The sequence below is a fragment of the Muntiacus reevesi genome, chromosome 3 (assembly GCF_963930625.1).
Source record: "Muntiacus reevesi chromosome 3, mMunRee1.1, whole genome shotgun sequence".
NCBI classification, from domain to species: domain Eukaryota; kingdom Metazoa; phylum Chordata; class Mammalia; order Artiodactyla; family Cervidae; genus Muntiacus; species Muntiacus reevesi.
Window position 1 is genome coordinate 98557733 of NC_089251.1, and position 27789 is coordinate 98585521.

Sequence of the window (27789 nt, forward strand, 5' to 3'; positions counted from 1 at the left end):
AGTGTTTAGGAATCTGCCTGCCAATGCAGGGGGACATGGGTTCAATCCCTGGTCCAGCAAGATTCCGCATGCCATGGGGCAGCTGAGCCAGTGTACCACAACTACTGGGCCGGTGCTCTCAAGCCTGTGAACTGCACCTACTGAAGCCTGTGCCACGAGCCTGTGCTCTGCGTGAGAGAAGCCACCGCAATGAGAAGCCCACGCCCTGCAAGGAAGACCCGGCACAGCCAAAAATAAATAGCAAATTAAGTTTTGAAAAGCCACCTCACTTATTTGATGCCAACAATACACACGTGGCCAGAGAAAGAGCATCGTTGAGTAAGGACACCCCAGCTCGGCATGTCACCTGCGGAGCGTGTGGCAGGCCTGTGCAGAGGGTGATGTGAGTCTGCTGTGCTGCCAGCAGCTGCCTCCCTGTAGGGCTCTCGCCAAACTGTGCGTGACTCTGGTCTTTAAAGAGGGTGTTTTAAATGTGACCCTGGCCTCTGGCTTCATCCAGGCTGTTTGCTAAGAGGAATCTGGCCATGCCAGGCTTGTCTGTGGACAGCATGGTAGTGGAACACCTTTGGAGGGGTTATTGAAGATCTCTTTCAGTCTAATTTCACCTTACTTGCAGACTTTGGAAGCTAACCTGACATGAGCTACAGCGGAGTGTACTTTTCCGTTTATGCACAGACTCACCATACCTGTGTGGACAAAGAATGCTTTTAAATGAATTTCCTTTATTTTACTTACGTATTTATGTTTGTTTGTTTTTAGCTGCACTTGGTCTTTGTTGCTGCCAGCAGGGTTTCTCCAGTCGTGGCGAGTGGGGGCTACTCTGTAGTTGCAGTGTGCAGGCTTCTCATTGTTGGGGAGCTCGGGCTCTGGGCACAGGCTTCAGTAGTCGTGGTGCCTAATTGCTCTGCAGCATGTGGGATTTTCCCAGACCAGGGATTGAACCCTTGTCCCCTCCATTGCAAGGCAGAATCTTAACTGCTGGACCACCAAGGAAACTCTAAACAATGCTTTTGAGGAAGACTTTGCAGGAAGCATTGGAGTATGATTTTTCAGGCTTCCAAGCCCCAGAAAACTAAAGCTGGGGGCCCTCCTGGAGTGACAGTGTCGAGATGCCAGCCCCCGAGAGGCACCGGTGACTCCACAAGCTGGTGTTCACCCCTTGTGCAGCTGTCTCCCACCCTGAGTCAGACTGGCCCACGTGGCCAGGGGAGACCACAGAGGCAATGTCACCTCCAAGGTTAGGTTCTAAAAGGTTGCAGGGCATCTCCTCTCTGTCAGATCACTCACTTTAGAGAAAGTTGGGGCAAGTTAGGGGACCCTGGGGTGAAGCTCCATGGAAGGACTGAGGCCGGTGACCCCCAAGTGACCTGAGAAGCAGTTCCTCCAGGCCAGTCAAGCCTATGCTGACAGCAGGCACCCCCCCCACGAAAGCCTAGGGGGCAGCCTCCCCAGAGACCCTTAGTTAGAGCCCCCTGGCTAAGCTGCTTCTGGATTCCTGACCCTCGGAAACTGCACAGGATAATATGTATTGGTTGTTTTTAAGCCTCTCCATTTGGGGGGAGTAATTTGTTACATAGCAGTGGATGACCTTTTCATTGTGTTCATGACAGTGACATTTTATTGTCTTGGGCTTTAAAATCATTGCAGATGGTAACTGCAGCCACAAAATTAAGATGCTTGCTCTTTGGAAGAAAAGCTATGACAAACCTAGACAGCGTATTAAAAAGCAAAGACATCACTTTGCCAACAAAGATTCATATAGTCAAAGCTGTGGTTTTTCCGATAGTCATGTATGGATGTGATAGTTGGACTATAAAGAAAGTTGAGTGTCGAAGAATTGATGCTTTTGAACTGTGGTGTTGGAGAAGACTCATGAGAGTCCCTTGGACAGCACGGAGGCCCAACTAGTCCATCCTAAAGGAAATCAGTCCTGAATATTCATTGGAAAGACTGATGCTGAAGCTGAAACTCCAATACTTTGGCCACCTGATGCGAAGAGCTGACTCATTGGAAAAGACCCTGATACTGGGAAAGATTGAGGGCAGGCGGAGAAGGGGACAACAGAGGATGAGATTATTGGATGGCATCACCGATTCAATGGACATGAGTTTGGGTAAACTCCGGGAGCTGGTGATGGACAGGGAGGCCTGGCATGCTACAGTCCTTGGGGTCACAAGAGTTGGACACGACTGAGCGACTGGACAAGTGAAAGACCTGCGCACACAGGGCACTGGGGCCCTGGGTTGAATGGATCATCCGAGAACTCTCTTCTCCAGCAGCACGGCCTCCCCCTCTGCCTCAGTTCTTCCCTTGTACCTGCCTCTGACTGCTTCCCTTCGTTTTTGTCTTACGTTAGCGAGGCCAGCCTGAGCCGCAGTGAACAGCAGGACACCCTCCAGGAGATGGCGTTGGACAGCAGCCTGAACTACATCTGTAAGGTGAGTCCCACCCAGACCCACTCAGCATCAGATTCAGTGGCTCCCACTGGGCACCGTCACAGGCACTTTGCTGACTGCCAGGATCGATGCTGCAGAAGCTGGCTCCCTCCACGCCTGTGCCTGCCCCTGACGACCCCGGGAGGCTCGACTTCAGGCCTTGTTGCTTTTCTCAGCTCCTTCCTAGCACAGTTGGGGGCTCACAGTGCCAGGGAGGCACCCCTGCCCTCGCGCTCTCTCCTCTCCAGTTCCTGACACTGTGCGCGCTGGCCCAGCCAGGGGCCTACACCGACCAGGACCTTCTGGACCTGATTGGGCTGCTGTGCCGTGCTGGCCTGGACACCAGACTCCGCCTGCTGCCCAGGACCGACCTCCAGCAGCTCCTGCTGCAGCTCCTGGAGAGCATCCGCGAGTGGCCGGAACAGGTGCTGTGGGCCCCTGAGTCAAAGCCTCAGCCTCACCTCTGAGGCCCCCAAGGAGGGACCACGCTGCTCCAGCGGTCCTCCCCTGACCTGGCCTCCGTGACCCTCCCTCTGCTCTCCGGGCCTCCCTGCTGAGTGGGCTGGCAGGGCGGTCAGGGTAGGAGGCGCCTGCCTCTGGAAAGCCCACCTGGATGCCCTCTCACCCCGCAGCTCCGGCAGCTGTGCTGGGCCCTGAGTCGAGCGTCCGGTCACCACCACAACCTGCTGGCACTTGTGCAGCTCTTCCTGGACGTGAGCCCCCGGAGCAGGTGGGTACCACTCCACCTCCATCTCCCCGCCCTCTGAGGCTCATCCCCACCCCGGTGACGCCCTGTGGAGTGTGGGGGAAGTCCCCAAGGCCTCCCCTTCATGCCCAATGTCAAAAACCCAGGAGCAAGAACTAAAAATACAACTCACTAATGACTTCATTACCAAATGGGAAAAAAAGCCTCATTTTCTTAACATGGTCTTATTAGCAAAACAATTGCCTTGTGCAATTAGCCTCAGACTCAGCAGCATCCCCATCTGCCTTCCAGACTGCTCCCTCCCCAGTCCTCATGGAGGTAGGGTTCCTCCTCGCCATTCAGACGTTAGCTGCACAGTGTCCCCTCATCAATCCCCTTGGCGCCTCCCTCTCAAACTCTCCAATCATTATTCTATTTTCTGCGCAGCACTGATCTCGGCCAGAAATTTCTTTATATTTGTTTCCCTTTTTTTTAAATTTATTTGTGGCTGCGCTGGGTCTCCTTGCTGAAAGAGGGCTTTCTCTAGATGCGGTGAGCAGGCTTCTCATTGTGGTGGCTTCTCTTGTTGCAGAGCACAGGCTCTAGGGGCTCAAACATCAGCAGTTGCAGCCCGAAGGCTCAGTAGTTGCGGCGCATGGACATATTTGCCCTGAGGCATGTGGGATCTTCCCAGACCAGGGATCAAACCCCTGTCCCCTGCACTGGCAGGCGAATTCCTAACTGCTGGACCACCGAGGAGGTCCTGCTTGCTCCTTGTTCGTGGCTGCCTCTCGTCCTCATCCCCTCCAGTGAGCAGGCCCCTTACTGGGGTCACTGTCGTATCACCCCTCATCCAGAACAGAGCCTGGCACACTGTTGGCACTTTGTAAATTCTTCTTGAATGAATGAATGTGCCAAACAAACTTAGCCTGCAGGAAGATAAGAACCAATTTTCTGTACCTACTCCAGGCTCCCTTCTCCCCTCCTTCCTTCTCCCACTTGAGGGCACAGCCCAGGGAGTCCCTCTCGCTGCCCCGTGCAGGCCTCTCCCCACGTTCCCTCCTCTCCTCTCTAGGTCTATTTGCAGCTGCTCCTACCTAGAATGGCCCTTCCCTGGCGGCACGGCGGTAAAGAATCTGCCTGCCAGTGCAGGAGACCTGGGTTCGATCCCTGGGTCAAGCAGATGCCCTGGAGAAGGAAATGGCAACCCACTCCAGTATTCTTGCCTAGAGAACCCATGGCCAGAGGAGCCTGGCGGGCTACAGTCCATGGGGTGGTGAAGAGTCAGACACAACTCAGCAACTAAAGAAAAACCATCACCACCTAGAATGACACCTCTTCCCACCTTCCAACCAGGCTGTCCTGGATCCCCTCCAGGGTGAGCCGAAGCTTTCACAGACAGTCCCAGCTCCTCCTTCGCAGCCTGTCTGCTCTGCGGCTGCACCGGATTGTCATGGCTCTGCTTGGCCTTGCTCCCCATCGCCTGCACTGAGAAGTGCGGAGGGCTGAGCCTGGCCTCCAGGGCCCCTTGTGCTCCAGCTCAGGCCATGTGGTTTGTTTGTTGTTTTCACTTTGACATGTATGTATATTTACTTACATGTATGTAAGTGTGGCTATATACTGGCAGACCTCATTTGATTGCGCTTCACAAATACTCCATTTTTCCCAAGTGAAGCTTTGTGGCGACCCTGCATTGAGCGAGTCTGTTAGTGTCATTTCCCAACAGTATCTGCTCACTTCATGTCTCTGTGTCACATTTTGGTAGTTCTCAAAATACTGCAAGCTTTTTCCTTATTATTATATTTGTGATGATGGTCTGTGATCAGTGATCTTGGATATTACTACTGTGAAAAGATTAGGACTCACTCTCTGAAGGCTCAGATGATAGAGTTTTTTAACAATGGAATGTTTTTAATTAAGATAGGTACATTATTATTTCAGATGTAATGCTGTTGCACACTAATAGACTACAGAATTAATACAATTTTTGAAAAAAATTTATTGAATTATAGTTGAGTTGCAATGTTTTGTTTACTAATAATTTCTGCTTCACAGAAAAGTGACTCAGTTATACCTATGTATATTCTTCTTCATACTCTTTTTCATTATGGTTTATTGCAAGATATTAAATATATATACTGAGCTATACAGTAGAACCTTGTTTATCCATCCCACATATAACAGTTTGTTTCTGCTAATCCCAGACTTCCAGTACTTCCCTCCCCCCAGCTTCCTCCCACTTGGCAAACATAAGTTTGTTCTCTATGTCTGTGAGTCTGTTTTTGTTTGGTAGATATGTTTATTTGTGTCATATTTTAGATTCCACATAAAGTGATATCATATGGCGTTTGCCTTTCTCTTTCTGATTTACATCACTTAGTGTGGTAATTCTAGGACCATCCATGTTACTGCAAATGGCATCATTTCATTCTTTTTTATGGCTGAGTAGTATCCATTGTATATGTGTACCATATCTTCTTTCTCTACTCATCTATTGATGGACATTTAGATTGTTTCCATGTCTTGGCTATTGTAAATAGTTCTGCCATTATCATAAGGGTCCATGTATCTTTTCCAGTTATAGTTTTGTCTGGATATATCCCCAGGAATGGAATTGGTGGATCATTTGGAAACTCTATTTTTAGTTTTCTGAGGAACCTTCATGCTGTTTTCCATAGTGGCTGCACCAATTTACATTCCCACCAACTGTGTAGGAGAGTTCTATTTTCTCCACACCCCCTCCAACATTTATTGTTTGCAGAATTGCTAATGATGGCCATTATAACTGGTGTGAAGCAATACCTTGTTGTTTTGATTTGCATTTCTCCAATAATTAGCAATATTTACTATCTTTTCATGTGCCTATTTGCCATCTGTATATCTTCTTTGGAGAAATGCCTTATTTAGATCTTCAGCCCATTTTTCGATTGGATTGTTTGGGAGTTTTTTGTTATTGAATTATAGGAGCTGTGTGTATATTTTGGAAATTAAACCCTTGCCAATCACATCATTTGCAAATATTTTCTCCTGTAATGTAGGTTTAAGAACAACTTTTTATATGCACTGGAAAATCAAAAAATTCATGTGACTTGATTTATTGTAGTATTCGCTTTATTGTGGTGGTCTGGAACCAAACTTGTAATTTCTCCAAGGTGTGCCTGAACATAAGTGTGTGTGTATGTGAGATGAACTGCATTATTTTCCATAGCTGCATAGTATTCCCTGGTTGTGCACACAGCCGTTCCCTGGTTATGATATTTGTCCAGTATGCAAGCTTGTGCATCTAAGCAAATACTTCAATAGGATAAGTTCTTTGAAGCTGCAATCCTGAAGTATGAATATTTAAAATTTCGTCTCCAAAAAAGAAGCTGTACTAATTAATAATAGACGTGAAAATGCCTGTTTATCCACACTCTTATTAACACTCTCATTCTCAGTGTTGCTTTTAAGTTTTAGTTACTCTGGTAAGTGAAAAGTCTCATCCTGTGATTCTAATTTTCATTTCCCTGGTTGCCAGTGAAACTGAGAATCTTTTTCTGTGTTTCCTTTGGTGTAAATTGTCTCTTGATATTACTCACCCATTTTTCTATCTGGTAATTTTTCTTCTTCTTTTTTACATGTTTATTTATTTGGCTGCATCTCATCTTAGTTGAGTCATGTGGGATCTTCACTGCATCACCTTTTGTTGCAGCTCATGGACTCTCTAGTTGTGGTATGAAGACTCAATAGTTGCAGCGTCGGGCTTAGGTGCTCTGCAGCATGTGGAATCTTAGTTCCCCAACCAGGGATCAAACCTGTATCCCCTGCATGGCAAGGCAGACTCTTAACCACTGGACCACCAGGAAGTCCCTCTTCTTCTTAATTATATTGATTTGTAAGTTGCTTAGTACATATGTTTTGGGCACCATGTTTTCTCCTAAGCCTGTAAATTGTCTTTTTTAAACCTTTGTGTTTATCGTTTCACAAAATGATTATTTTTGCTTTTTCAGTAAACTTTTCATTTCAGAATAGCTTCAGATTTTCAGAAAAGTTACCATGCATAGTACAGAGGGTTGATTTGTAATTGACTTTTTCTAGCTTGAAAAGGAAGGCCTTCCCCACCCCAAGAGCATAAAAATATTGTGTTCTATTTTCCTTCAGTACTTATATAACTTTGTTTCTCTTGGCTCCTAATCCCATCTGGAATCCATTTTTTGTAGGTACAAAACAGGGATCTAACTTGATGTTTTTCCCCACCCTCAAAGAGCCAGTGACCCAACACCAATTCTCTTCAGTCTTAATAATCCGTCACTTCCCAAAAGATTTGAAACTGCTTTTGTCATATCCTGAATTTATGACATCCTTCATCTGTTAGCCAAACTGCGATTTCAGGTTCCAGGAGTCAGTGTCTTTCGGAGGGCGTCTGTTTGGAGCTCCCTTGCCCTTGGCAGATGCTTCTTGAATACTCAGAGTGAATATCGTGGAACAGACATACCTGCTTTCGAACAGACACTCCAAGTAGGGTAAACCCTGCTGTTGAGCACTTTGCTGAGAAAGAGGGCTCCTCACCAGGGTGGATATTATTTATTCATTTATTTAGAATTTGTATTTCTTTTTTCTAAATAGATAAAGCACTCCAATTGGACAAAATTTAACAAGGACCAGGAAGCGCCTCTAGAAAACGCACCCGTCCGCCTGCCCCCACGCCTGTGCCACCCAGCCTGTCCCCATGTCTCATCTGCTCTTGCATACAGCTTGTCCTCCCCGCCCCTCTTTCCACTTCAGCGCAGGTTTTGGCAGCCGTTCCACACTGGATCGGAAAGAGCTCCTAACTCTCTTCCACAGCTGCCCTGTGTTTCCTGTGGTCTTAGTTAGCTGCCCCCTCCCCTCACCATGCCCCCGTGTTGGTGGCCTTGTCCCCTCCCTCGCAGGCGGCTGCCCCGCTGGGCTCAGACCAACCCTGGGGAGGAGGGCGTATTATTGTACGAGGGCTGCCACTATCTCTGCCGAATAGTTAAGCACAAAAGATCAAGAACACTCACCAACACTGGTGTGATGCCCGCGCTCTCCCCGACCTCCTCAACCAAGGATGTGCTGTTATGCTGAAGGCAAAGTGGAGCTTAGCAGTGAAAAATGAGAGTAAAAAGCAGCCCCTTCTCCCACAACCGTCGCGTCTCCACGTCACCCTCCAAGGCTGGCCGCAACTTATAGTCTCCAATCTCTTGCCAGTTTGACCGTCCCCATGCTGCCCTGCGGCGGGATCTTGCTTCTGGTGCACATCTGGCCCTGTCACTCCTTCGCTTAAAATCCTTCGGACTTCTATGCCCAGGATGAAATTCAAACAGCCCTGCCTGGTGCACTAGGGCCTTCCTGCCTGCTTGTCACGTCCCTCCACGTTCCCCAGCCCCCCGGCCCCTGCAGGCTCCCACACTCCAGTCCTATCCTGAAGCTGTGCCGCTACACAAACCCACGAGGAGCAGTTGTCTCCGACGTTTCAACGCCTGTTCCCTCGTTGCCGAAAAGCCTCTTTGCCTGGTCGACGCTTTCTCACCCCCAAGACTAGGCTCTGAGGAGGCAGCTTCTCTTTGTAGAAACCTCCGGATGCAGAAACTTGGTTGTTGGTGCCCCCTTGGAATGTGAGCATCCTGAGGACAGGGACTGTGACTTCGAACTCTGGGTCCCTGGAATCCTGGTCCAGAAGAGGGAGCTTGCTTGTGGAGAGCTGGCTTCTGAAGGGCAGACTTCAAAAAGCAGAGAGAGCAAGAATTTTTCAGTAGCAGACTCCAAAGACAAAGTGGCTCATCTGGGCCAGTAGATCCTACAGTAAGACTTTGGACATGGATTGCAAATGGACCCAGTGAGGGAAAAAGCAGGAAGTATTAATATCTAGAGACAGCAAGGTCTGCACCCAAAGCTCATCATGCATGATCTCTGATCTTGAACGATATGGAAGAGAGAAGGAAGGGGACACAGGCAAGGCACATGGAAAAATAACATGAACCCGACGAACCGGTGACAGCTCTTTTGGGAATAACTAAAGCCCACAGAAGGAGCTTCTGTATAATTTTTTTTTTTCTGCTGCACTGAGAGGTATATGGGATCTTAGTTCCCTGACCAGAGATCAAACCCACACCCCCTGCAATGGAAGTATGGAGTCCTAACCACTGGACTACCTGGGACGTCTCCTGTGTAGTTATTCGTGATGCCAGGAGGCCTCTTCTGGGTTGACAGGGAAATGATAACCCTGGTGAAGAGAGAACAACACCACGTAATTCATGTTTTGTTTCTGTTTTCTTTTGTGAAGGAGCCTAATTTTTCATCTGGACTGGAGTATTGATCAAAGGGGACTGCAGCCTGTAACAGCAGGGGGAGACCGGATGGCAGCATCTAACTGGGTGGGATGAGTTGAGGTCCCCTTCACGTATGTCTGTCCTGCACGATGTGGGGGAGCCCTGACTCCACAGAGACCTCTGGGGAAGGGAGAGCTCCCCGGGGGATGAAGAAGAAGGGTGCTCTTCTTCATTCAGCTCTGTGGACTTGACGTGTTCCTCAACAGAACTCCCCAGGGGAAAGCTTGTGAGCACATACATAGAAAAGGAAGCCCTGCTTTCTAGGATTCCTAAGAATAAATCATACCAGCCTAGCCTCATTTAGTTTTTGATAGGCTAAGCAGAATACCCTGGAGAGGGCTGTCTGGGTTCTGTAGGGCATTTGATGGAGACGAATATCCTATCTTGCCATAACATAGCAAGCTGAAGCGTGGGCTGAAGAGTGATGTCCAGTTAGACGGACTCATTGTCAGAAGGTGCCACTGGCCATCAGAGTCTGCCTGGAGGATAGGTCTGGGCGGCACCCAGAGCTCTGTCTCCATTGACAGGTTGGCCAGCACAGACCCAAGGTCTTGAACGAGGCCATTAACAGAACAGTGGTCGGGTTCATGCATAACATGAAGGCAACTGACAGCAAAGATCCTCGAAGATCTCAAAAGACCATAACGATGGGCTGAGTGGGAGAGACCGAGCCGCACAGTGGAGAACAGGGTCTAGGAAATGGGATTTGACAGCCAGACGTGAGAACTAGACTTTGGACTCAACCTGTCAAGAGCGTAGCGTTGAGGGGCTCCCCCCAAAATAAGGGTCCACTTCAGTTCTGAGCGCCTTGCTTAATGAGAATGTCAGCAACCTCAAGGGCTTTCAGAAGAGGCCACCCAGAACGGCAAAGATTCCCGAAGACAGAGAAGAGTAGCTTGTTGCGCTCAGGGGAAGGGATAGTGTGTGAAGTATGGCGACTTTTTAAATAATTGTTTATTTGACTGTGCTGCGTCTTAGTTGCAGCACATGGAATCTAATTTCCTGACCAGGGATCAAACCCAGGCCCCCTGCTCTGGGAGCGCAGAGTCTTAGCCACCGGACCACCAGGGAAGTCCCTGGCGACTTTTCTCCAAGTATGTGGAGGCCCTGACTGAATGGACGGATATGCGGGTCCCAGGACATGAGACCAGGTGACTTTTCAGGTGTTTTTAGGGGTCTAGGTTTCATCATCATACCAGAAAGAGAGAAAGAGAGGGAGGGAGGAGGGGAGAGAGGAGGCTGGCAGTCCGGATGTGACTGTCTGAGTGAACCTGGTTCTTGTTTGGTTGTGATGTACACGCAGGAGAGAACATGTCAGAAGTGGACACTGCACTGCGCCAGGTGTCTGTGCAGCCACCACTGCGTCACCAGCCAGAAAGTCACCTGCTCCCCTAGAAGGTCCCTGGACCTGTCCCAGGCATGGCCTCTGCAAAAAAAGCCACTTCGGCAGCTTTCATCCCGTGGATTTGTTGTGCTGGGCTTCAGACTCAGGTCCCAGTGGGACCGTACAGGGTTCTGTTTCGTATCTGGCTCCCCTGGCATGGCCAGCACTTGTGGGCGTCAGTCATGGCAAAGCCAGCAATCATAGCTCCTTGGCGTTGCCCGGTGGGAGCCCCCTGCATGGGTCCGAGGCTGTCTGCATGCCGCCTTCTCTTCCTGTCCGTCCTGTGCTGTGTCCATGTTTGTGAGTGCCCCAGGGGGTGTGAGATGCCTGGGCAGACGGCTGAGGAGGCGACCCCCACCTGTGAGCCCAGGCCCCCATCTGCCTGCCTGGGTGACACGTGCTCACATGCAAGACAGGAGACTCCAGGGGAAGGACTGAGGGGCAGGTGGCATGAGAGCAGGCAGTGCCAGGTGAGGTGGCCTGAGCGGCCCGGGAGGGGTAGGCCCGCCGACACCCCGGGGCAGGGTGCTGGGCAGTGTTTCCACCACGAACCGGCCCGCTGTGGTTGCTTCCTGAACTGCCCTGGAGACACGGAAAAGGCCGTTCACACCTTTGGCCAGATGCCTGATGGCCTTCCCGGGCAGTTCAGCTTCAGCAGGGCCCGGTTCCCGTCTGAAGGGGCTGCGTTGACCTGTGTGGTGGTCCTGGCATCGTCCTGGCCCACGCGGGCTTGGGGCCTTTGCTGCTCCCCCGAGCCCCAGCAGGCTTCCCCTCGCAGGAGCTGAGGGGAGAGGGGCTGGAGGCTGGGAAGCAGCGCCTGCGCTCCACGTCCCACTGGGCTCTGTTGTCGGTTTGGAAAAGTCGTTTCCAAACCTCCCGGCGCCTTAGGCCCCTCCGCGTGCTGATCCAGCGTCCTGGTCTTGCAGCGGCCCACGGGGGTGGAGAAGGCAGGCCGCTGCAGGGGCCTGGCCTGGTGTGAGCGCAGTGGGCTGAGCCCGTTGCCTTATATGACAGTAGCTGGGAAGGTTCCAGGGCCTTCTGCGTCCTCCTTTGTCCGCCTGTTTTGAGTTGCCTGTTTTGAGTTCCCGGGAGGCCTCCCGGGTGGGGTCAACCTCCGCAGAGCCGCAGGCCTCGCCCCACTCCCACCCCCTTCTCCACCCCCCACCCCTGCTTGCGCCCTGCGCAGTTTGGGTGGTGTTTGGGCTGAGTCTTGGCTTTCCCTCCTCTGTCCAGTAACTTCTCAGTGTAAAATTGAAAACCGGTCCTGTCTCCCTGTCTGTGTGTCCCAGTGGGAGCTGAGAGGGCAGGGGACTGGTTTAGAAGGCAGAGCAGGGCCGTGGGGATGAAAGGCAAGCAGGGAATGCCGCCCTCTGATGCGGGTTTCTTTCATCCATTCGCCCCCTCGGTGCTCTTTCTTGTGCTTTTCTCTTTATTTTTCACCCCCGGACAACAGCTCTGTCCGCCTCTTCCCTCCTGGAACCAGACCTGGCTCTGCCTGCACCCCCATCCAGGGTCGGCCTCTCCCCTCCCGCTGTGGGCAAGAGCGCTCCCAAAGGCTCGGGTTTGGGTTAATGAAGCCCAGGTGCTGGACTTCTGACTCCCGCTGCAAGTTCGCCCCGCAGCAGCGGCTGGAGGGGCTGGAGGGTCCGTCTACCTCCCACAGTGCTCTGGCCCAGCTGCTTCCGGGCCAGGCTTGGGGGGAACAGCTGGAGAGCAGCTTCTGGCCGACAGTGCGGCGATGGTGGGCGGAGCCCAGGGAGAGACGGGGTGGAGCTCCGGATGTGGGGCGGGGCCCTGCCTGCCTTCACCCGTCGGAGGCTGGTATGAGGGGGGCGCTGGAAGAGGGTCTTCTGCTTTCTGTCACTTGGCGGAGTCCATGTGGGATTACCTCTCCCCAGGACTCAGGTGGTCGGTGGGAACACTGGCGCGCTCTGCAGAGGGAACCGGGGTCAGAGAGGGCCCCGCGCTGCCTAATGGCAGCCCTTCCCAGTCCAGGATGGCCGATCCCTCTCAGGGAGGCCAGATGCAACACAAAGATCACATGGGAGGAACTTATGCTAAGGAATTATTCCTTGTCTGTGGCATATTATTATTCCTTATCTATAAGGAATTCAAATTTAACTGGGCATCTTATATCATCCTATAACTCCGGGAGATAGTGAGGGACAGGGAGGCCGGCTTGCTGCCAGTCCATGGGGTCACAGAGTTGGACACCACTTAGCGACTGAAGGACCACCACTACCTATATTTTCATTGGCTAAATTGGGCAATCCTTACCCACCCCCACCCCGCTGGACTGCTTTAAGTAATCGTTTTATTGAGTTGGAGCGTACAAACAGAACACCGACTGTAAATGTGTGCTCAGCGAGTTTTCACAAGTCCAACACATGCAGCACCCAGAACGAGAGGAGGAGATTCCCTGGTGGTCCAGCGGTTAGGGCTCATCACTTTTCAGTGCTGGGCACAGGTTCAATCCCTGGTCGGGGAACTAAGATCCTGCAAGCCATGTGGTGCGACCAGAAAAAAAAACCCCAAAATGCGAACAGAACTAGCAGGATCCCCGTTTTTGCAGGCTCAGTCCTGCCCCCCCCCCCAAGTACTTCTTTAGGGAAATGTCATTTCCGAAGGCTGTCTGCAGCTAACCGTCCCCATGTGCCACCCTTCTGTTCCTTGTGGGGTCCTTCCAGGATAGGGGTGGGGGTGCCCGTGGGGTCCCTCCAGCAGTGTTGCTACTCGAGGGAATGTCTCCTCTATGGAGCTGGTTCTGACCCAAGTGTTTTCCACCACGTTCCTTTGGTTTCCTCCGGCCCTAGGACCTCACCTTTGCTTCCCCTGGAGTTAAGAGATTGTGACCACATTAGAATCCATGTCAGGGGCTGACCTCTGCTGCCCGTGGGGGCCACAAGTGTGTGGAAGTGTGAGGAAGATGTAACCCCCCACCCCTCCTCCCGTCGCCCCCTCCAACCTCTCCTGGCCACTGCCACCCCCAGTCCCATCCTCTGGTCTCTACTCCCCTCTTCTAACCCTTTACTCACCCCAGCCCTCAGGGACCCATGAAAGCCAGAGCCCGACTAAGTCAAAGATCTCTCTTCGTAAATGTCACATTGCACTAGAAAATATGTGGGTTATTTTCACATATCTTTTGATACTGATTTCTAATGTAATTCCACTGATAACAGACTCTATGATTTTAATACCTTTAGACCATGAAAATTTTGCACCTTGTTTTATGTCCCTGGATATGTTCCAGTATCTCCTTGTTAATAGTCTATGGAAACTTGAATAGAATTTGTATCCTACTTGTGTGAAAATTATGTAAATCTTAATTCTATTGAATTGGTTCGTGGTGTTTTCAGGTCTACTGTATCCCTCTACTTTTCTGTATATCCCTTCTATTAATTTTTGAGAATTTGATATTGAATCTCTGATTTAAAATCTTAATCTACTTAAAAATAATTGTAATAATAGTGGTGGTGGTGGTGGTGGTGGTTTAGTCACCAAGTCATGTCCAACTCTCTGTGACCCCATAGACTGTAGCCCGCCAGGCTCCTCTGTGGAATTCTCCGGTCAAGAATACTAGAGTGTGTTGCCATTTTCTTCTCTAAGGAATCTTCCCGACCCAGGCATCAAACCCTGGTCACCTGTGTTGCAGGTGGATTCTTTACTACTGAACTACCAGGGAAGCCCCAATATATTGTGGCTGCTGCTGCTGCTAAGTCGCTTCAGTCGTGTCCAACTCTGTTCGACCTTTTAGACGGCAGCCCACCAGACTCCTTTGTCCACAGGATTCTCTAGGCAAGAAGACTAGAGTGGGTTGCCATTTCCTTTTCCAAATATATCATGGAGCTATATGTAACTTTGTTCTGTATTTTCCAAGTCTCCTGTAAATGTGTTATCATATTTTCATAATTTAAAAAATAAAATAGAGAAAAAATTCAGAGCCATAAACATTAGCACCTGAAATCCCCATTATAAGGCTTTACTCCAGAAGAGAACCGGTACCCGCTCCACCCTGAGGAAATCAGTCAGGACTGGCGCTAGACTTAGAAGCACAGCTCAGACTTGCTGAAGAAGCAAAGGGGACTTTATTGGCTGAGCTACCCGACCCACCGACTGCATGGGTCTGGGAGTTGGAGGCTTCAGGCAGGGAGGGCTCTGTCTCTACTTGCTTCATCCTCCAGCCTCCCCCACTGCTGCCCCAGCCCCACCGAGAGGCAGGGTGGCCGCCAGTGACTGTAGGAGCCCCTCCCAGCAGAGCAGTGGCCCTGCTGGAAGAGAACGCACTCTACTGGTCCCAGCCGAGACCCCGAGGCCCCTTCGCGGTGGCTTGAACTCAGGGGCTGATGAGCCAGGCTCGGCTCACGTGCCCGCCTGGGAAACTGAATCTGGGCTGGGGGTGGAAGTGAAGGGACTCTCCAAAGAAAAGTCACTGAATACTGGGTGGGAAAAAAACAACAAAATGTGGCCTCACCAGCCCCGGTCACGCACCTCCTACCACCTCCCAGGACTGAAAGATCTTAACGCTGCAAAGGAAAAAAAAGACAATGGTCTCTACAGAAGTGAATGCACGGTATCTCTGTGTAGCACAGACCTATATAGAAAAAAAACTAAGAAGAAAAGAACCACTATGCTAGCCTCTGAAATCACCACCTTTTTCTTCATTAATTATTCTCTTTTGCTTATTTTTAAACTTTCCCATCTGGCATGTTTTTTATGACTTCTAAAATATATCATAAATGCTGGAAACCAAAGGAGAAAGCTGAAATTCCCCAGACAGAGGGGCCCTTCCCTGCTCACCTTTCCATGTGTGTCCTACACTTCCCTGCCCACCTCCAGACCTGAACCCCCACCCCCCCTCACAGGGTACACCCCCTCAGTCTCTCTTGCCCCTTCTCCCACAGGCAGCTTCGAGGCCAGCTCAGCCTCCTGATCATGGCGCGGCTGCTGAACCAGCAAGAGAGGCTCCCTCTCTGGCAGGAGAAGACCCAGGTAAGTGTTTGCCTCAAGCATCCTCTGCGGGCTGGGGGAACCTGGCCAGCCCCTCCTGCCATTTTTCCTGAAGGTTGGGAGCCTCAGGCCAGGGGAGTTCAAGGTGGGTTTGCATTTTTTGCTCACATCCTTGCATCTAACAGTCACTTTCAGCACGCCTACTCTGTGCCAGCCACTGAGGATAAAGCAATGAGCTGGGAGCAGGTATTGCTTTTTTTCTAAGCTGTGGTAAAATATACATAAGATTTACTATTTTAACTTTCTTTTTTTTTTTTCTACTACCTTAACAATTTGTGTGTGTGTGTGTGTGTTAGTTACTCAGTCGTATTCAGCTCTTTGCGTCCCATGGGCTGCAGCCCTGCCAGGCTTCTCTGTCCATGGAATTTTCCAGGCAAGAATACTGGAGTGGGGTGCCATTCTCTTCCTCAGAAGATCTTCCCGACGTAGGGATCGTACCCAGGTCTCCTGCACTGCAGGCAGATATTTAACTGTCTGGGCCGCCAAGGAATATTTATTCATTTGCCTGCACCGGGCCTTAGTTACAGATGCTGGATCTTTTTTTTTCCCCCTCCAAACTTTAAACTTTTTATTTTATACTGGGGTGTAGCCGATTAACAATGTTGTGATAGTTTCTGGTGAACAGCAGAGGGACCCAGCCATACATATAGACGTACCCATTCTCCCCCAAAGTCCCCTCCCAGCCAGGTAACCACATAACATTAAGCAGAGTTCCATGTGCTATACAGGGGGTCCTTACTGGTTATCCATTTTAAATATAGCACTGTGTACAAATTCATCCCAAACTCCCTAACTGTCCCTTCCCCCCCAGCAACTGCATGCAGGATCTTTAATTGCAGCATGCAGGATCTAGTTCCCTGGACAGGGATTGAACCCAGGTCCTTTGCCTTGGGAGCTTGGAGTCTTAGCCACTTAGCACCAGGGAAGTCCCCATCTTAGCAGTTTTAAGTGCAGAGCTCTAACCATTCTGAAGGACCACCATCCATCTCCCAAACAGAAACTGCACCTGCTGACCTCCGACTCCCATTCCCTCCTCCCCAGCCCCGGCGTCTGTGACATTTATAGGTGGAAGAGCAACAAAGGTGAACACTGCCCGCTGTCAGTGGCCCTTCTGCCCCATGTCAGGCATGCTGGGCACAGTAGTGGAGGAAGGGTCTTCTTTCCTCTTCCCTCTTCTCTCCAGAAAGCTCTGATTGCAACCTCCTTGCAGTATGCAGGATCTAGAGAGCAGTGGTTTAGGAGCCCTGGAGGCAGTGTGGGTCACAACCAGCCCAGGGTGTAGGGTCGGGGGAGGCCTGGGGGGCCTGGGGGGGTTGAGAATGCTCTTACCTGCCTCCAACCCCAGTGGTCTCCCTGGAGCCCATAAGACTTGCCGGGGACAGCTGAGCCATCCAGCTCCACCATACGAGCCAGGAGAGGCAGTGCCAGGGAAGGGCTTAGTCTATAGTCACTGGAGGTACACAAGGCAAGGCGGCATCACCCCTTAGCCAGAGTGCCGGGAGAATGTTCTGGACCCTCCTGGGGTGGGGTGGCCTAAGACACAAGTCACAGTGCGGGAGCTCAGAAAGGTGACCAGTTGGGTGGGCTCATCCAAGTGGGCCCTGGCTTTGCCCTGGCTGCCCCCTCTGCCTTTCACGCATTTTCCCCAAAGACTTAGAAGCTTGGCAGGAGCTTCTGGTCCTGGTCCAGTTCCAGTTGAAGTGTCACCTCCTCCAGGAAGCCTTTCCTGACCACCCAACCCAAAGTGCCCTGGCATCAGCACCCTGTTTGAAAGTACTCATGGTGCTCACCTGGCTTCCCTGGTAGCTCAGCTGGTAAAGGATTCGCCTACAGGAGACCTAGGTTCGATCCCTGGGTCGGGAAGATCCCCTGGAGAAGGGAATGGCAACCCTCTCCAGTATTCTTGCCTGGAGAATCCCATGGACAGAGGAGCCTGGTGGGCTACAGTTCATGGGGTCACAGAGAATCGGATATGGCTGAGCGACCAAGCACACACAACACATGATGCTCACCTCCTGGATTTTTAAAAATTTGTTCAGGGTCTATGTTACACACATCCAGACACACACACCCCCAACAGCAGCTCCCCGAGTGCATGGACCAAAGGGTTTGTGCTCACTCTTGCTTGTCAGCTCCTAGCACAGTACCTGGCACACACAGGACCTCAGCACACACTTGTGGGCTGAGGGAACCCAGGGCTGAGTTCCAGGGTGTTCAAGGGATGGTTCCCCAGGCAGAGAGCTTGGGAAGGACAGTGAGGAGTTGAGGGGTGGCCTGCACACAGGGCCTGATGACAGAGCCCTTCTGCAAGAAAGAGGATGGAGGGACCAGACAGGGGCAGGGCAGGCAGAGATGCAGTGGGAGCGAGATCAGTGGTCCCAGGAGGCCCCAGGGGACGGGGCAGCCTAGTAGGCAAGCATTTCAGGGCAGCCTCTGAACTCTGCAGAGAAGGGAGAGCAGGTGAGAGGCCAGAGAGGAAAAGGCAGGACCGGCCGCAGGTGGTGGGTGGGAGTAGCCACCTTCTGGCGGCACTTCGCAGCGACCAGGAAAACACAGGCGGGCTAGGGCTTCAGGGTCAGGTCAAGGCTTGGGGGTTGTTTTGATTTGTTTTTTGGCTGGAGCTTGTGCAGGGGAGGGTGTGGGGAGCGTGATGAAGGCCGGAGAGGGTGAGGAGAGTGGTGTGGGGGAGAGCTGGGGGTCTGGGCCTGGAGGGGACCCGCAGGGGAGGCAGGTGAGCAGGGCTGGTGGGGCGGGAGGCCTGCCTCCCCCCGGGAGAGCTGGCCTGGGCGCTCCCAGCCTGTCCAGCCAGGTCCAGCCCTGTGCCTGTGGGTCCCAGCTCCAGGGCCGTCCTGCCACACCATTCACCCACCTGCCCGCATGCCCACCATGCATTCATGAAACCCCAGTGGTGCGCCTCTCGTGTGCAGGCTCCGCACCCGGAGATGACCTCAAAAGAGAGGCTGTGAGTGAGCCAGGCTGAGGACACAAGGACTGATTCTGGCCCAGGCAGCCAAGTGGCTTCCAGAGACATCCTGAACCAGGTCTTGAAGAATGAATCAGTACTTGTGCAGAGGAGCAGAGACCATCAGTAGGCGGGCAGCACAGCACGTGCAGACCCACGCCAGATGGAAGGGGAGACGGACCGGCTGGGGCCTGCCTCAGCCGTCCCTCCTGTGCACTTCCCCGTGTGTCCTCCCTGCAAGCCCAGGGCTGCCGCGCAGCCTCCTCCCAGGTCTCCGGGTGCAAGCGCTCCCCTTTCCAGTTGGGCCTGTCAGATGGTTCCTTAGGAGACGCGCCTCCAAAGGGTCACCTCGAGCCCACAGCCACCCGTGTCCCGCCCACATGCTTCCTTTCCCCACTTCTCCTCCAAGCCCTGGCTGCCAGGACTGCCCAGGCCCTCCTCACAGGCCAGCCTGGCCACCCTTTGCACATGACTTTGTGCCCAGGGCACTTCTTCCTTTCTACCCATCACATTGCAACCAGAGTGGTGGCTCTAACGTGCACGGAGCACAGCTGAGCCCCAGAGCCCCGTACAGGACTCGCCTCTCGCAGCAGGCCCAGGCGGTCAGGTCTGGTTCTGTTGTTGTTCAGTCGCTCCGTCATGGCCCACTCTTCGCAACCCCATGGACTGAGACACACCAGGCTTCCCTGTCTTTCACTGTCTACTGGACTTTGCTCAAATTCATGCCCATTGAGTCAGTGATGCCATCCACGTTTATAGATAGGGACACGGAGGCAGATTCAACTAGGAAATTTCTCAGGGTCACGAGGTGGGAGAACCGTGAAGCTAAGATGCAAAACCCAGGTGCCCTGACTCCAGAGTCTGCGCCCCTGACCCCTGCCGTGTGCCATCTCTGCTTGTCCAGCCCCTTCCTCCTCGGCTCCCATTGTGGGGACAGCCTAAACCACACCTGCTGCTTCATGCTGATGTGCCCAGCTGGTGCCTTGAACTCTGGTCCCGGACGGCAGACAGGAGGACAAGGGCCAGCCCTCCCGCTCCCTTCACCCATATATACATGCTTGATTTTTGCTGCTGTTGTTTAGTCACTAAGTCATGTCTGACTCTCTTGCGACCTCCATGGACTGTAGCCCTCCAGGCTGCTCTGTCCATGGGATTTCCTAGGCAAGAGTACTGGAGTGGGTTGCCATTTCCTCCTCCGAGGGATCTTCGCAACCCAGGGATTGAACCTCTGTCTTACTTGCTTGATAAACCTTAGCAGTTGATTCACCATGAAGGGCAGTTCAAGAGGTGAGAACGGGCTCACCAGAGGAGAGGATCTGGGGTGAGTGCCCAGGCAGGGGCTTTTGGGGCATTGCTGGGCAGGAGGAGCCCCCAGTGCCTAGATGGGTTGCATTTCTGTCTGAGTCTGCAGCCTAAGGCCCCAGGAGCAGAAGCAGGTGCTGGAGAACTGAATCTGAGGGACAGGACTTCTGTAGGTTGTCAGAATGCAACAACCCCAAGGCTTGCATCTTCCAGGAGAGTCTTAGGATCAAACTGCTTCTCTCTTGCTGTTCCTGCGAATCCTGAGAATATCCCAGAAACAGCAGGGTTTGGACCCCAGGCACTAGTGTGCTCCAGACACAGCTCAGGGCGTGGAAGATACAGCCCTGAACAGAGCTCAGTCCCTCCCTCCTTGAACTCAGCGGGAGACAGACACAGGCACCAAGAGAGAAGGAAATCTTTGGCATCCCAGATGGTGCTAAGTGCTGCGGAGAAAAATAAAGCCAGATAAAGAGGAGAAGGGAGTGTTGGGAGAAGACGCTACTTTATAGTAGTGAACAGAAAAGGGGACATCTGAGCACAGACCTGAAGAAATCACACAGGTTTTTTGGGGGAAGAACATTCCAGGCAGAGGGAACAGCATGTGTAAAGGCCCTGGGGCAGACAAAGGCCTCTTAGGTTAGAGAAAAAGAAAGGCCAGTGTGGCTGGAGCAGAGGGCTGAGGGTGGAGTAAGAGGAGTTGAGGTCAGAGGGGTAAGTGGGGACTCAGATGGGAGCTTGACTTCCATGCCAAAGTGGAGAGCTGCTGGAAGGTTTTGATAACAGGAAAGACATAACTTGTTTTATAAAAATCTTTTACTATTACATTGGCTGCTGCATTGAGACTAGATTGTTAGGGGTTGGGTGTATGCATGCTGAGTCACTTCAGTCATGTCCGACTCCATGTCAGTACGTGGACCGTAGCCTGCCAGCCTCCTCTGTCCATGGAATTCTCCAGGCAAGAATACTGGAGTGAGTTGCCATGCTCTCCTCTAGGAGATCTTCCAGACTCAGGGATCGAACCTGCATCCCTTTTGTCTCTTGCATCGGCAGGTAGGTTCTTTATCACTAGCGCCCCTAGGGTGGGGTAGAAGGAGACAGTTGCAGTAATCCTGGTAAGAGCTGTTGGCCATGTGGCCTGGGGAGATGGTGACGGAGGTGGTGAGCAGTGGTTAGGTTCTTGGTGTGTTTCACAAGTACAGCCAGTGGGAAGTAGAATGTAAGAGAAAGGAGATGTGGAGGGCTCCAGAACCTGTGCAACTGGCAGGATGGAGAAGCCCTTAACTAAGACAGGCAAGACACAGGCAGAACAGGTTTGGAGAGAAATCGGGAGTTTCTTTCTTATCCCAGGTCACCTCTTGCAACACCATAAGCCTCTTTTGTCAAGCCATGACTTCCAGCCTGGAGTTCGGAAAATATAGGCTTCAAATGGCTAAAATCAAAAGGACCAAAGAGTTGCATCTACTATGGAAAGATCACCTGCAGACCTGACCTGCTATTCATTTATTCATTCACTTAGCAAATACTTATTAAGCATATACAGTAGTCCCTGCTATCCATGGGAGATACAGTTCAAGCTGCTTGTGGGCGCCTGACTGCACCAGGTCATAGTTGGAGCATGCAAACTCTTAGTTGTGGCATATGGGATCTAGTTCCCTGACCTGGGATCGAACCCCATGCCCCTTGCATTGAGAACCCTGTTTTAGCCTCTGGACCACTAGAGAAGTCCCACAGATTGCTTATTTCTGGAATTTTCCGTTTAACATTTTCAGATCTTGGTTGACCACAGGTACCTGAAACCATGGAAAGTGAAACTTTGGATAAGGAGGCACAGTTGTGTCAGGTACCATTGCTCTACTAGGCTCTGGGAACACTGCAGGGACCACACCTGCCCTCATGGAGCTGACGTCCTGGTAGGGGTGGGTGAGCAGGTAATCATAAACATAGCAAACAAGTAAGTGGCATCACATATCAGAAGGTGCTAGTTCAGTTCAGTCGCTCAGTCGTGTCTGACTCTTTGCAATCCCATGGACTGCAGCACGCCAGGCTTCCCTGTCCTTCACCAACTCCCAGAGCTCACTCAAACTCATGTCCATTGAGTCCTGATGCCATCCAACCATTTCATCCTCTGTCATCCCCTTCTGCTCCTGCCTTCAGTCTTTCCCAGCATCAGGGTCTTTTCAAATGATTCAGTTTTTCGCATCAGGTAGTTCAAATTGTTGGAGTTCCAGCTTCAGCCTCAGTCCTCCCGATGAATATTCAGGACTGATTTCCTTTAGGATAGACTGGTTGGACCTCCTTGATGTGCAAAGGACTCTCAAGAGTCTTCTCCAACACCACAGTTCAAAAACATCAATTCTTCAATGCTCAACTTTCTTTATAGTCCAGCTCTCACATCTATACATGACTACTGGAAAAACCATAACTTTGACTAGATGGATCTTTGTTGACAAAGTAATGTCTCTGCTTTTTAATATGCTGTCTAGGTTGGTCATAACTTTTCTTGCAAGGAGCAAGCATCTTTTAATTTCATGGCTACAGTCACCATCTGCAGTGATTTTGGAGCCCCCAAAAATAAAGTCTCTTACTATTTCCATTGTTTCCCCATCTATTTGCCATGAAGTGATGGGACCAGATGCTATGATCTTAGTTTTCTGAACGTTGAGTTTTAAACCACCTTTTTCACTCTCCTCTTTCACTTTCATCAAGAGGCTCTTTAGTTCTTCTTCACTTTCTGCCATAAGGGTGGTGTCATCTGCATATCTGAGGTTATTGATATTTCTCCCAGCAGTCTTGATTCCAGCTTGTGCTTCATCCAGTCCAGCATTTCTCATGATGTACTCTGCATATAAGTTAAATAAGCAGGGTGACAATATACAACCTTGATGTACTCCTTTTCCAGTTTGGAACTAGACTGTTGTTCCATGTCCAGTTCTGACTGTTACTTCTTGACCTGAATACAGGTTTCTCAAGAGGCAGGTCAGGTGGTCTGGTATTCCCATCTCTTTAAGAATTTTCCACAGTTTGTTGTGATCCACACAGTCAAAGTCTTTGGCATAGTCAATAAAGCAGAAGTAGATGTTTTTCTGGAACTCTCTCACTTTTTCGATGATCCAACGGATGTTGGCAATTTGATCTCTGGTTCGTCTGCCTTTTCTAAATCTAGCTTGAACATCTGGAAGTTTATGGTTCACATACTGCTGAAGCCTGGCTTGGAGAATTTTGAGCATTACTTTGCTAGCATGTGAGATGAGTGCAATCGTGCGGTAGTTTTAGCATTCTTTGACATTGTCTTTGGTAAAGCGTCTGCTTACAATGCGGGAGGCCCGGGTTCAATCCCTGGGTTGGGAAGATCTCCTGGAGAAGGAAATGGCAACCCACTCCAGTATTCTTGCCAGGAAAATCCCATGGACAGAGCAGCCTGGTGGGCTATAGTCCAAGGGGTCGCAATGAGTCGGACACGACTGAGCAACTTCACTTCACTTCTTTGGGATTAGAATGAAAACTCACCTTTTCCAGTCCTGTGGCCACTGCTGAGTTGTCCAAATTTGCTGGCATATTGAATGCAGCACTTTCACAACATCATCTTTTAGGATTTGGAATAGCTCAACTGGAATTCCATCACATCCACTAGCTTTGTTCGTAGTGATGCTTCCTAAGGCCCACTTGACTTCGCACTCCAGGATGTCTGGCTCTATGTGAGTGATCACACCATCGTGATGATCTGGGTCATGAAGATCTGTTTTGTATAGTTCTTCTGCATATTCTTGCCACTTCTTCTTAATATTTTCTGCTTCTGTTAGGTCCATACCATTTCTGTCCTTTATTGTGCCCATCTTTGCATGAAGTGTTCCCTTGGTACCTCTAACTTTCTTGAAGAGATCTCTAGTCTTTCCCATTCTATTGTTTTCCTCTATTTCTTTGCATTGATCACTGAGGAAGGCTTTCTTAACTCTCCTTGCTGTTCTTTGGAATTCTGCATTCAGATGGGAATATCTTTCCTTTTCTCCTTTGCCTTTCGCTTCTCTTCTTTTCACAACTATTTGTAAGGCCTCCTCAGACACCCATTTTGCCTTTTTGTGTTTCTTTTTCTTGGGGGTGGTCTTGATCCCTGTCTCCTGTCCAGTGTCAGAAGGTGCTAACTGCTTGGGAAACAAAAGTCATGCCTGGAAGGGGATTAGCAAGTGCAGTTGCTGTGGTCCCGCAGGATAGATGGGAGGGGGAGGCGGCAGAAGGGTGGAAGAAGGTAGGGGCAGCCGTGCAGTGTCGAGTCAGAAGGCCCAGGCAGGGCACAGGCTCCAGGGAGCAGCAGGGGCATCTTGGGCCTTGCAGACACTTACGTTACTGACTAGAGGATTTTTGCAGAAACTAGTTCCTGTGGCCTTTCTTTCTGATAAGTGAATATTGAAACTTCTGCAGCTCATAAAGGTCGGGTATCAACAGACATATGAATACGTCTCTGGTCAATAATGTGTTCACATCCTGGCCTTCTCCACTGAGCTAACAGAAGCAGCTGCCGGGGTCTGAGTGCAGGAGTGACCGCTCTGTGGACAGTTGCCTGGCCGGGAACAGAAGCAGCTGCCGGGGTCTGAGTGCAGGAGTGACCGCTCTGTGGACAGTTGCCTGGCCGGGAATGGTCTGCCGCCTATGGCCAGACGAACCACCGAGGCCAGTGGAGGCCTGCCTTTTTGGGTGATAGTTTGCTTCTTGCCCAGGGACGTCTGTCCTGAAGGGCTGAGTGTTTGCAGAGACAGCCCCCAGCAGTAGGGGTGGAGCGGGGATACGTGCTGGTCAGAGCCTGGCCCTGCTGGGGACCCATGCAGCCCAAATAAGTCCTCATCCCAGAGAAGGGTGTGTCTGCTGGAGAGGGACTGGCTGGGGCTGCCAGAGCTGGAAACAAAAGAGAATAAGCAATCGGAAGGCAGCAGCTTTCCACGCTGGGCAGAGTGGAGCTGTTTTCATGGAGTGAGAGGAAAAACGTGGGAGCAGCCAGCCCTCTGCCCTCTGCTCCCCTGCCTGCCGCCGCCCCCGCCCAGGGTCCCAGCCGGGGCGGAGCTGCCTGCCGGGACGGCTTCTGGGGCTGCACAGCTGTGAGCCCGGAGCAGGCAGGACTGTTTTGGAAACTATCTGCAGACTTGGAAGGCCTGAGCAAGGCAGCACAGCCCTGGTTTTGGTGAGAATCCAGATGGTGCCTGTCTTCACCCAGAACCTTCCCGCTCTGTCTCCCTGCCGCCCGCTCTCCCTTTCTGAAAGGATCAGACGCTCAGCCAAGAAGCCCTGGCCGCCTTCCAGCAGCCAAGGGCCCCAGGCCTGACTCCTAGCCCTCACCAGGCCCAGCTGCTCCTGTGGGCTGTCTCAGCCTGTGACTGGCCGAGGTGCTGAGCAGGTGTCTGCGGCTGAGCTGGGGAGGAAGCCAGGTGTGCTGGGCAGGGCTGTGATCGGGTGGGAGCTGGCCCAGGGCTTAGCCCTCGCCCTTTGGGCCAGCCTACACCTGCTACATCTGAAGAGATGGCGCCTTCGTGAACCTCCCTGGCCCCGCAGCTTTGTTCTGGGTCCTCCCTACCCAGCGCTATAGGCAGCCTCAGAGGGGCTCTAGACGTAGAGCATGCCTGCCTGCCTGCCTGCCTGCCTGCCAGCCTTCAGTCAGCCCTGGGGCAGGTGGTTGTCCTTGCTGGGGCTCAGTCGAGACTGCCCAGACCAGGTGCAAGGGCTGGGCAGGAAGGGTGGCCTGCTGCAGACACCTGACTTACGAGGCCACGTGTGCCCGTGTTCACAGAGGGTGGGCAGTTTAGGTGCAGGGCGGGGTGGCTAGCAGGTCAAGTGTCATAATAACCAAAGCCAACGTGTGGACCTCCTGGGGAGTCCCATTCCACCAAAACGACTGCATAAGGACACTGTTGAGACAGTCAGAGAAACTGAGCACAGGTATGGGGTCACAGAAGGAATGCTGGGTAGTCGTGTTGGGGAAGAGAATAATGTGATTACTTTATAAGGGGAAAAAGTCCTTATCCTCTTCTGTTAGAAGATCTTTGTGGGTAAAATGATCTGAGGTTTGGATTTGCTTTTAAATTCTCTGGAAGGAAAAAGGTTATGGGGGTGAGGGAGAATGTGATGAGTGCAGTCATCATTCACATGCAGAGATGGGCTTGGGGGCAGTTCTCAGCCTCTCTTCTTTCAAGAGCATCGAAAAACCCCGTGTTGTTCAGTTCCTAAGTCATGTCGGACCGCAGCACACCAGGCCTCCCTGTCCATCACCAACTCCCAGAGCTTACTCAAACTCATGTCCATTGAGTCGGTGATGCCATCCAACCATCTCATCCTCCGTTGTCCCCTTCTCTTGCCTTCTATCTTTCCCAGCATCAGGGTCTTTTCCTGTCAGTCAGCTCTTCGCATCAGGAGGCCAAAGTATTGATGCTTCAGCACTAGTCTTTCCGATGAATATTGAGTTGATTTCCTTTCGGATTGACAACCCCCGTAGTAACTAGTTAAATGAAAAGAGAGGGCCAGTGGGCTTGAGCAGCAGCTGCTCAGAGTTGGGAAGGTCTTGTCCGGTGGCAGAGGAGACCCTCTTTCTGGTCTTGTTTCTTCTAAACTCTGAGTGTCTGCTTAGTCCCGGGATGTGAATTAAAGCTCCGTAGGTCCTCAGTCACTTGTCTAAAGCAGTAGTCCCCAACCTTTTTGGCACCAGGGACCAGTGTTGTGGAAGACAGTTTTTCCACGGACTGGTTGGCTGTGGGGTAGGGGGGTGGTTTTCGGATGATTTGAACGCATTACATTTATTATGTACTTTATTTCTATTGTTATTACGTCGGCTCCACCTCGGATCATCGGACATTAGGTCCCAGCGGTTGGGGACCCGGGTCTCAATGACGTGCACCCCATGCCTGGCACTGCAAGCGTGTGAGCCCCTGCCCCAGGAAGAACGGCTGAGCCTGCCTCCATTTCACAGGCGGGGACGGGCTCCGAGAGGCCATGTGGCTCCTGAGGGAGAGGCGCCCCCGGTCATGGAGCCAACGGTCTGGCTGCGGAGCCCATGCCCCTGCCAGCCGGGGTCTCCCAGCCACGCATCCCGGAGGCGCCCCAAGCGCTTGTGAGTGACGGTCCCCCTTCTCCTCCCCAGCTGTCCTCGCTCTGCCAGCTCCTGGGCCTCATGAGGCCGTCATCCCTGAGGCGGTACCTGGGCCCTGAGACCGTGCTACCTGGCCAGGAGCAACAGCCAGAAGCCAGCGCCCAGCTTGACCACAAGGTGAGCACCCAGCCCCTGCCCACCTCCACCGGGGCGCCATCCAGGGATGGTAGGGCTGTCCACACAGCACAACCTCCCCAGAGCCCTGCCGCACAGGACCGAGCCCGCCAGCTGCTCCCACTGCCTCCGCAGAGCCTGTCCCTGGGCCCCTCACAGAGATGGCGCGCTGCGGGCACAGGCACGCAGGCTGGTGGGTTTTGCTGCGTCCTTTGCAGCCTGTCGTGGCTTTGGTAGAGAGGACGCAGGAACTGAATTGCTGGTGAGGGGAGTGGGATGGAGAGGAGTGCCGTGGAGAAGCAGCACAGGAAACATCCCCATGCACGAAGCTGCCTGTTTCTGGCGATCAGAGCCGAGTCCAGCTCCCTGTTCCTATTTCCTGTGGTCTTCACTGAGGCAGAGTCCTAAGCTTTCCCAGTTCTTCCGAAGTGGCTTCCCAGACCTC

At 51.9% G+C, this 27789-nt stretch overlaps 1 protein-coding gene across 1 annotated transcript in view; it reads left to right on the forward strand.

Annotated features, from left to right (window-relative positions):
* FAM178B (family with sequence similarity 178 member B) overlaps positions 1-27789 on the forward strand; it is a 94591-nt gene that overhangs the window by 47200 nt on the left and 19602 nt on the right. The window contains exons 8-12 of the mRNA XM_065928870.1: positions 2357-2438; positions 2684-2860; positions 3068-3165; positions 15735-15822; positions 27222-27347. Of these exons, the coding sequence (XP_065784942.1) occupies positions 2357-2438; positions 2684-2860; positions 3068-3165; positions 15735-15822; positions 27222-27347 (571 nt within the window). The remainder of the gene's footprint in view (positions 1-2356; positions 2439-2683; positions 2861-3067; positions 3166-15734; positions 15823-27221; positions 27348-27789) is intronic.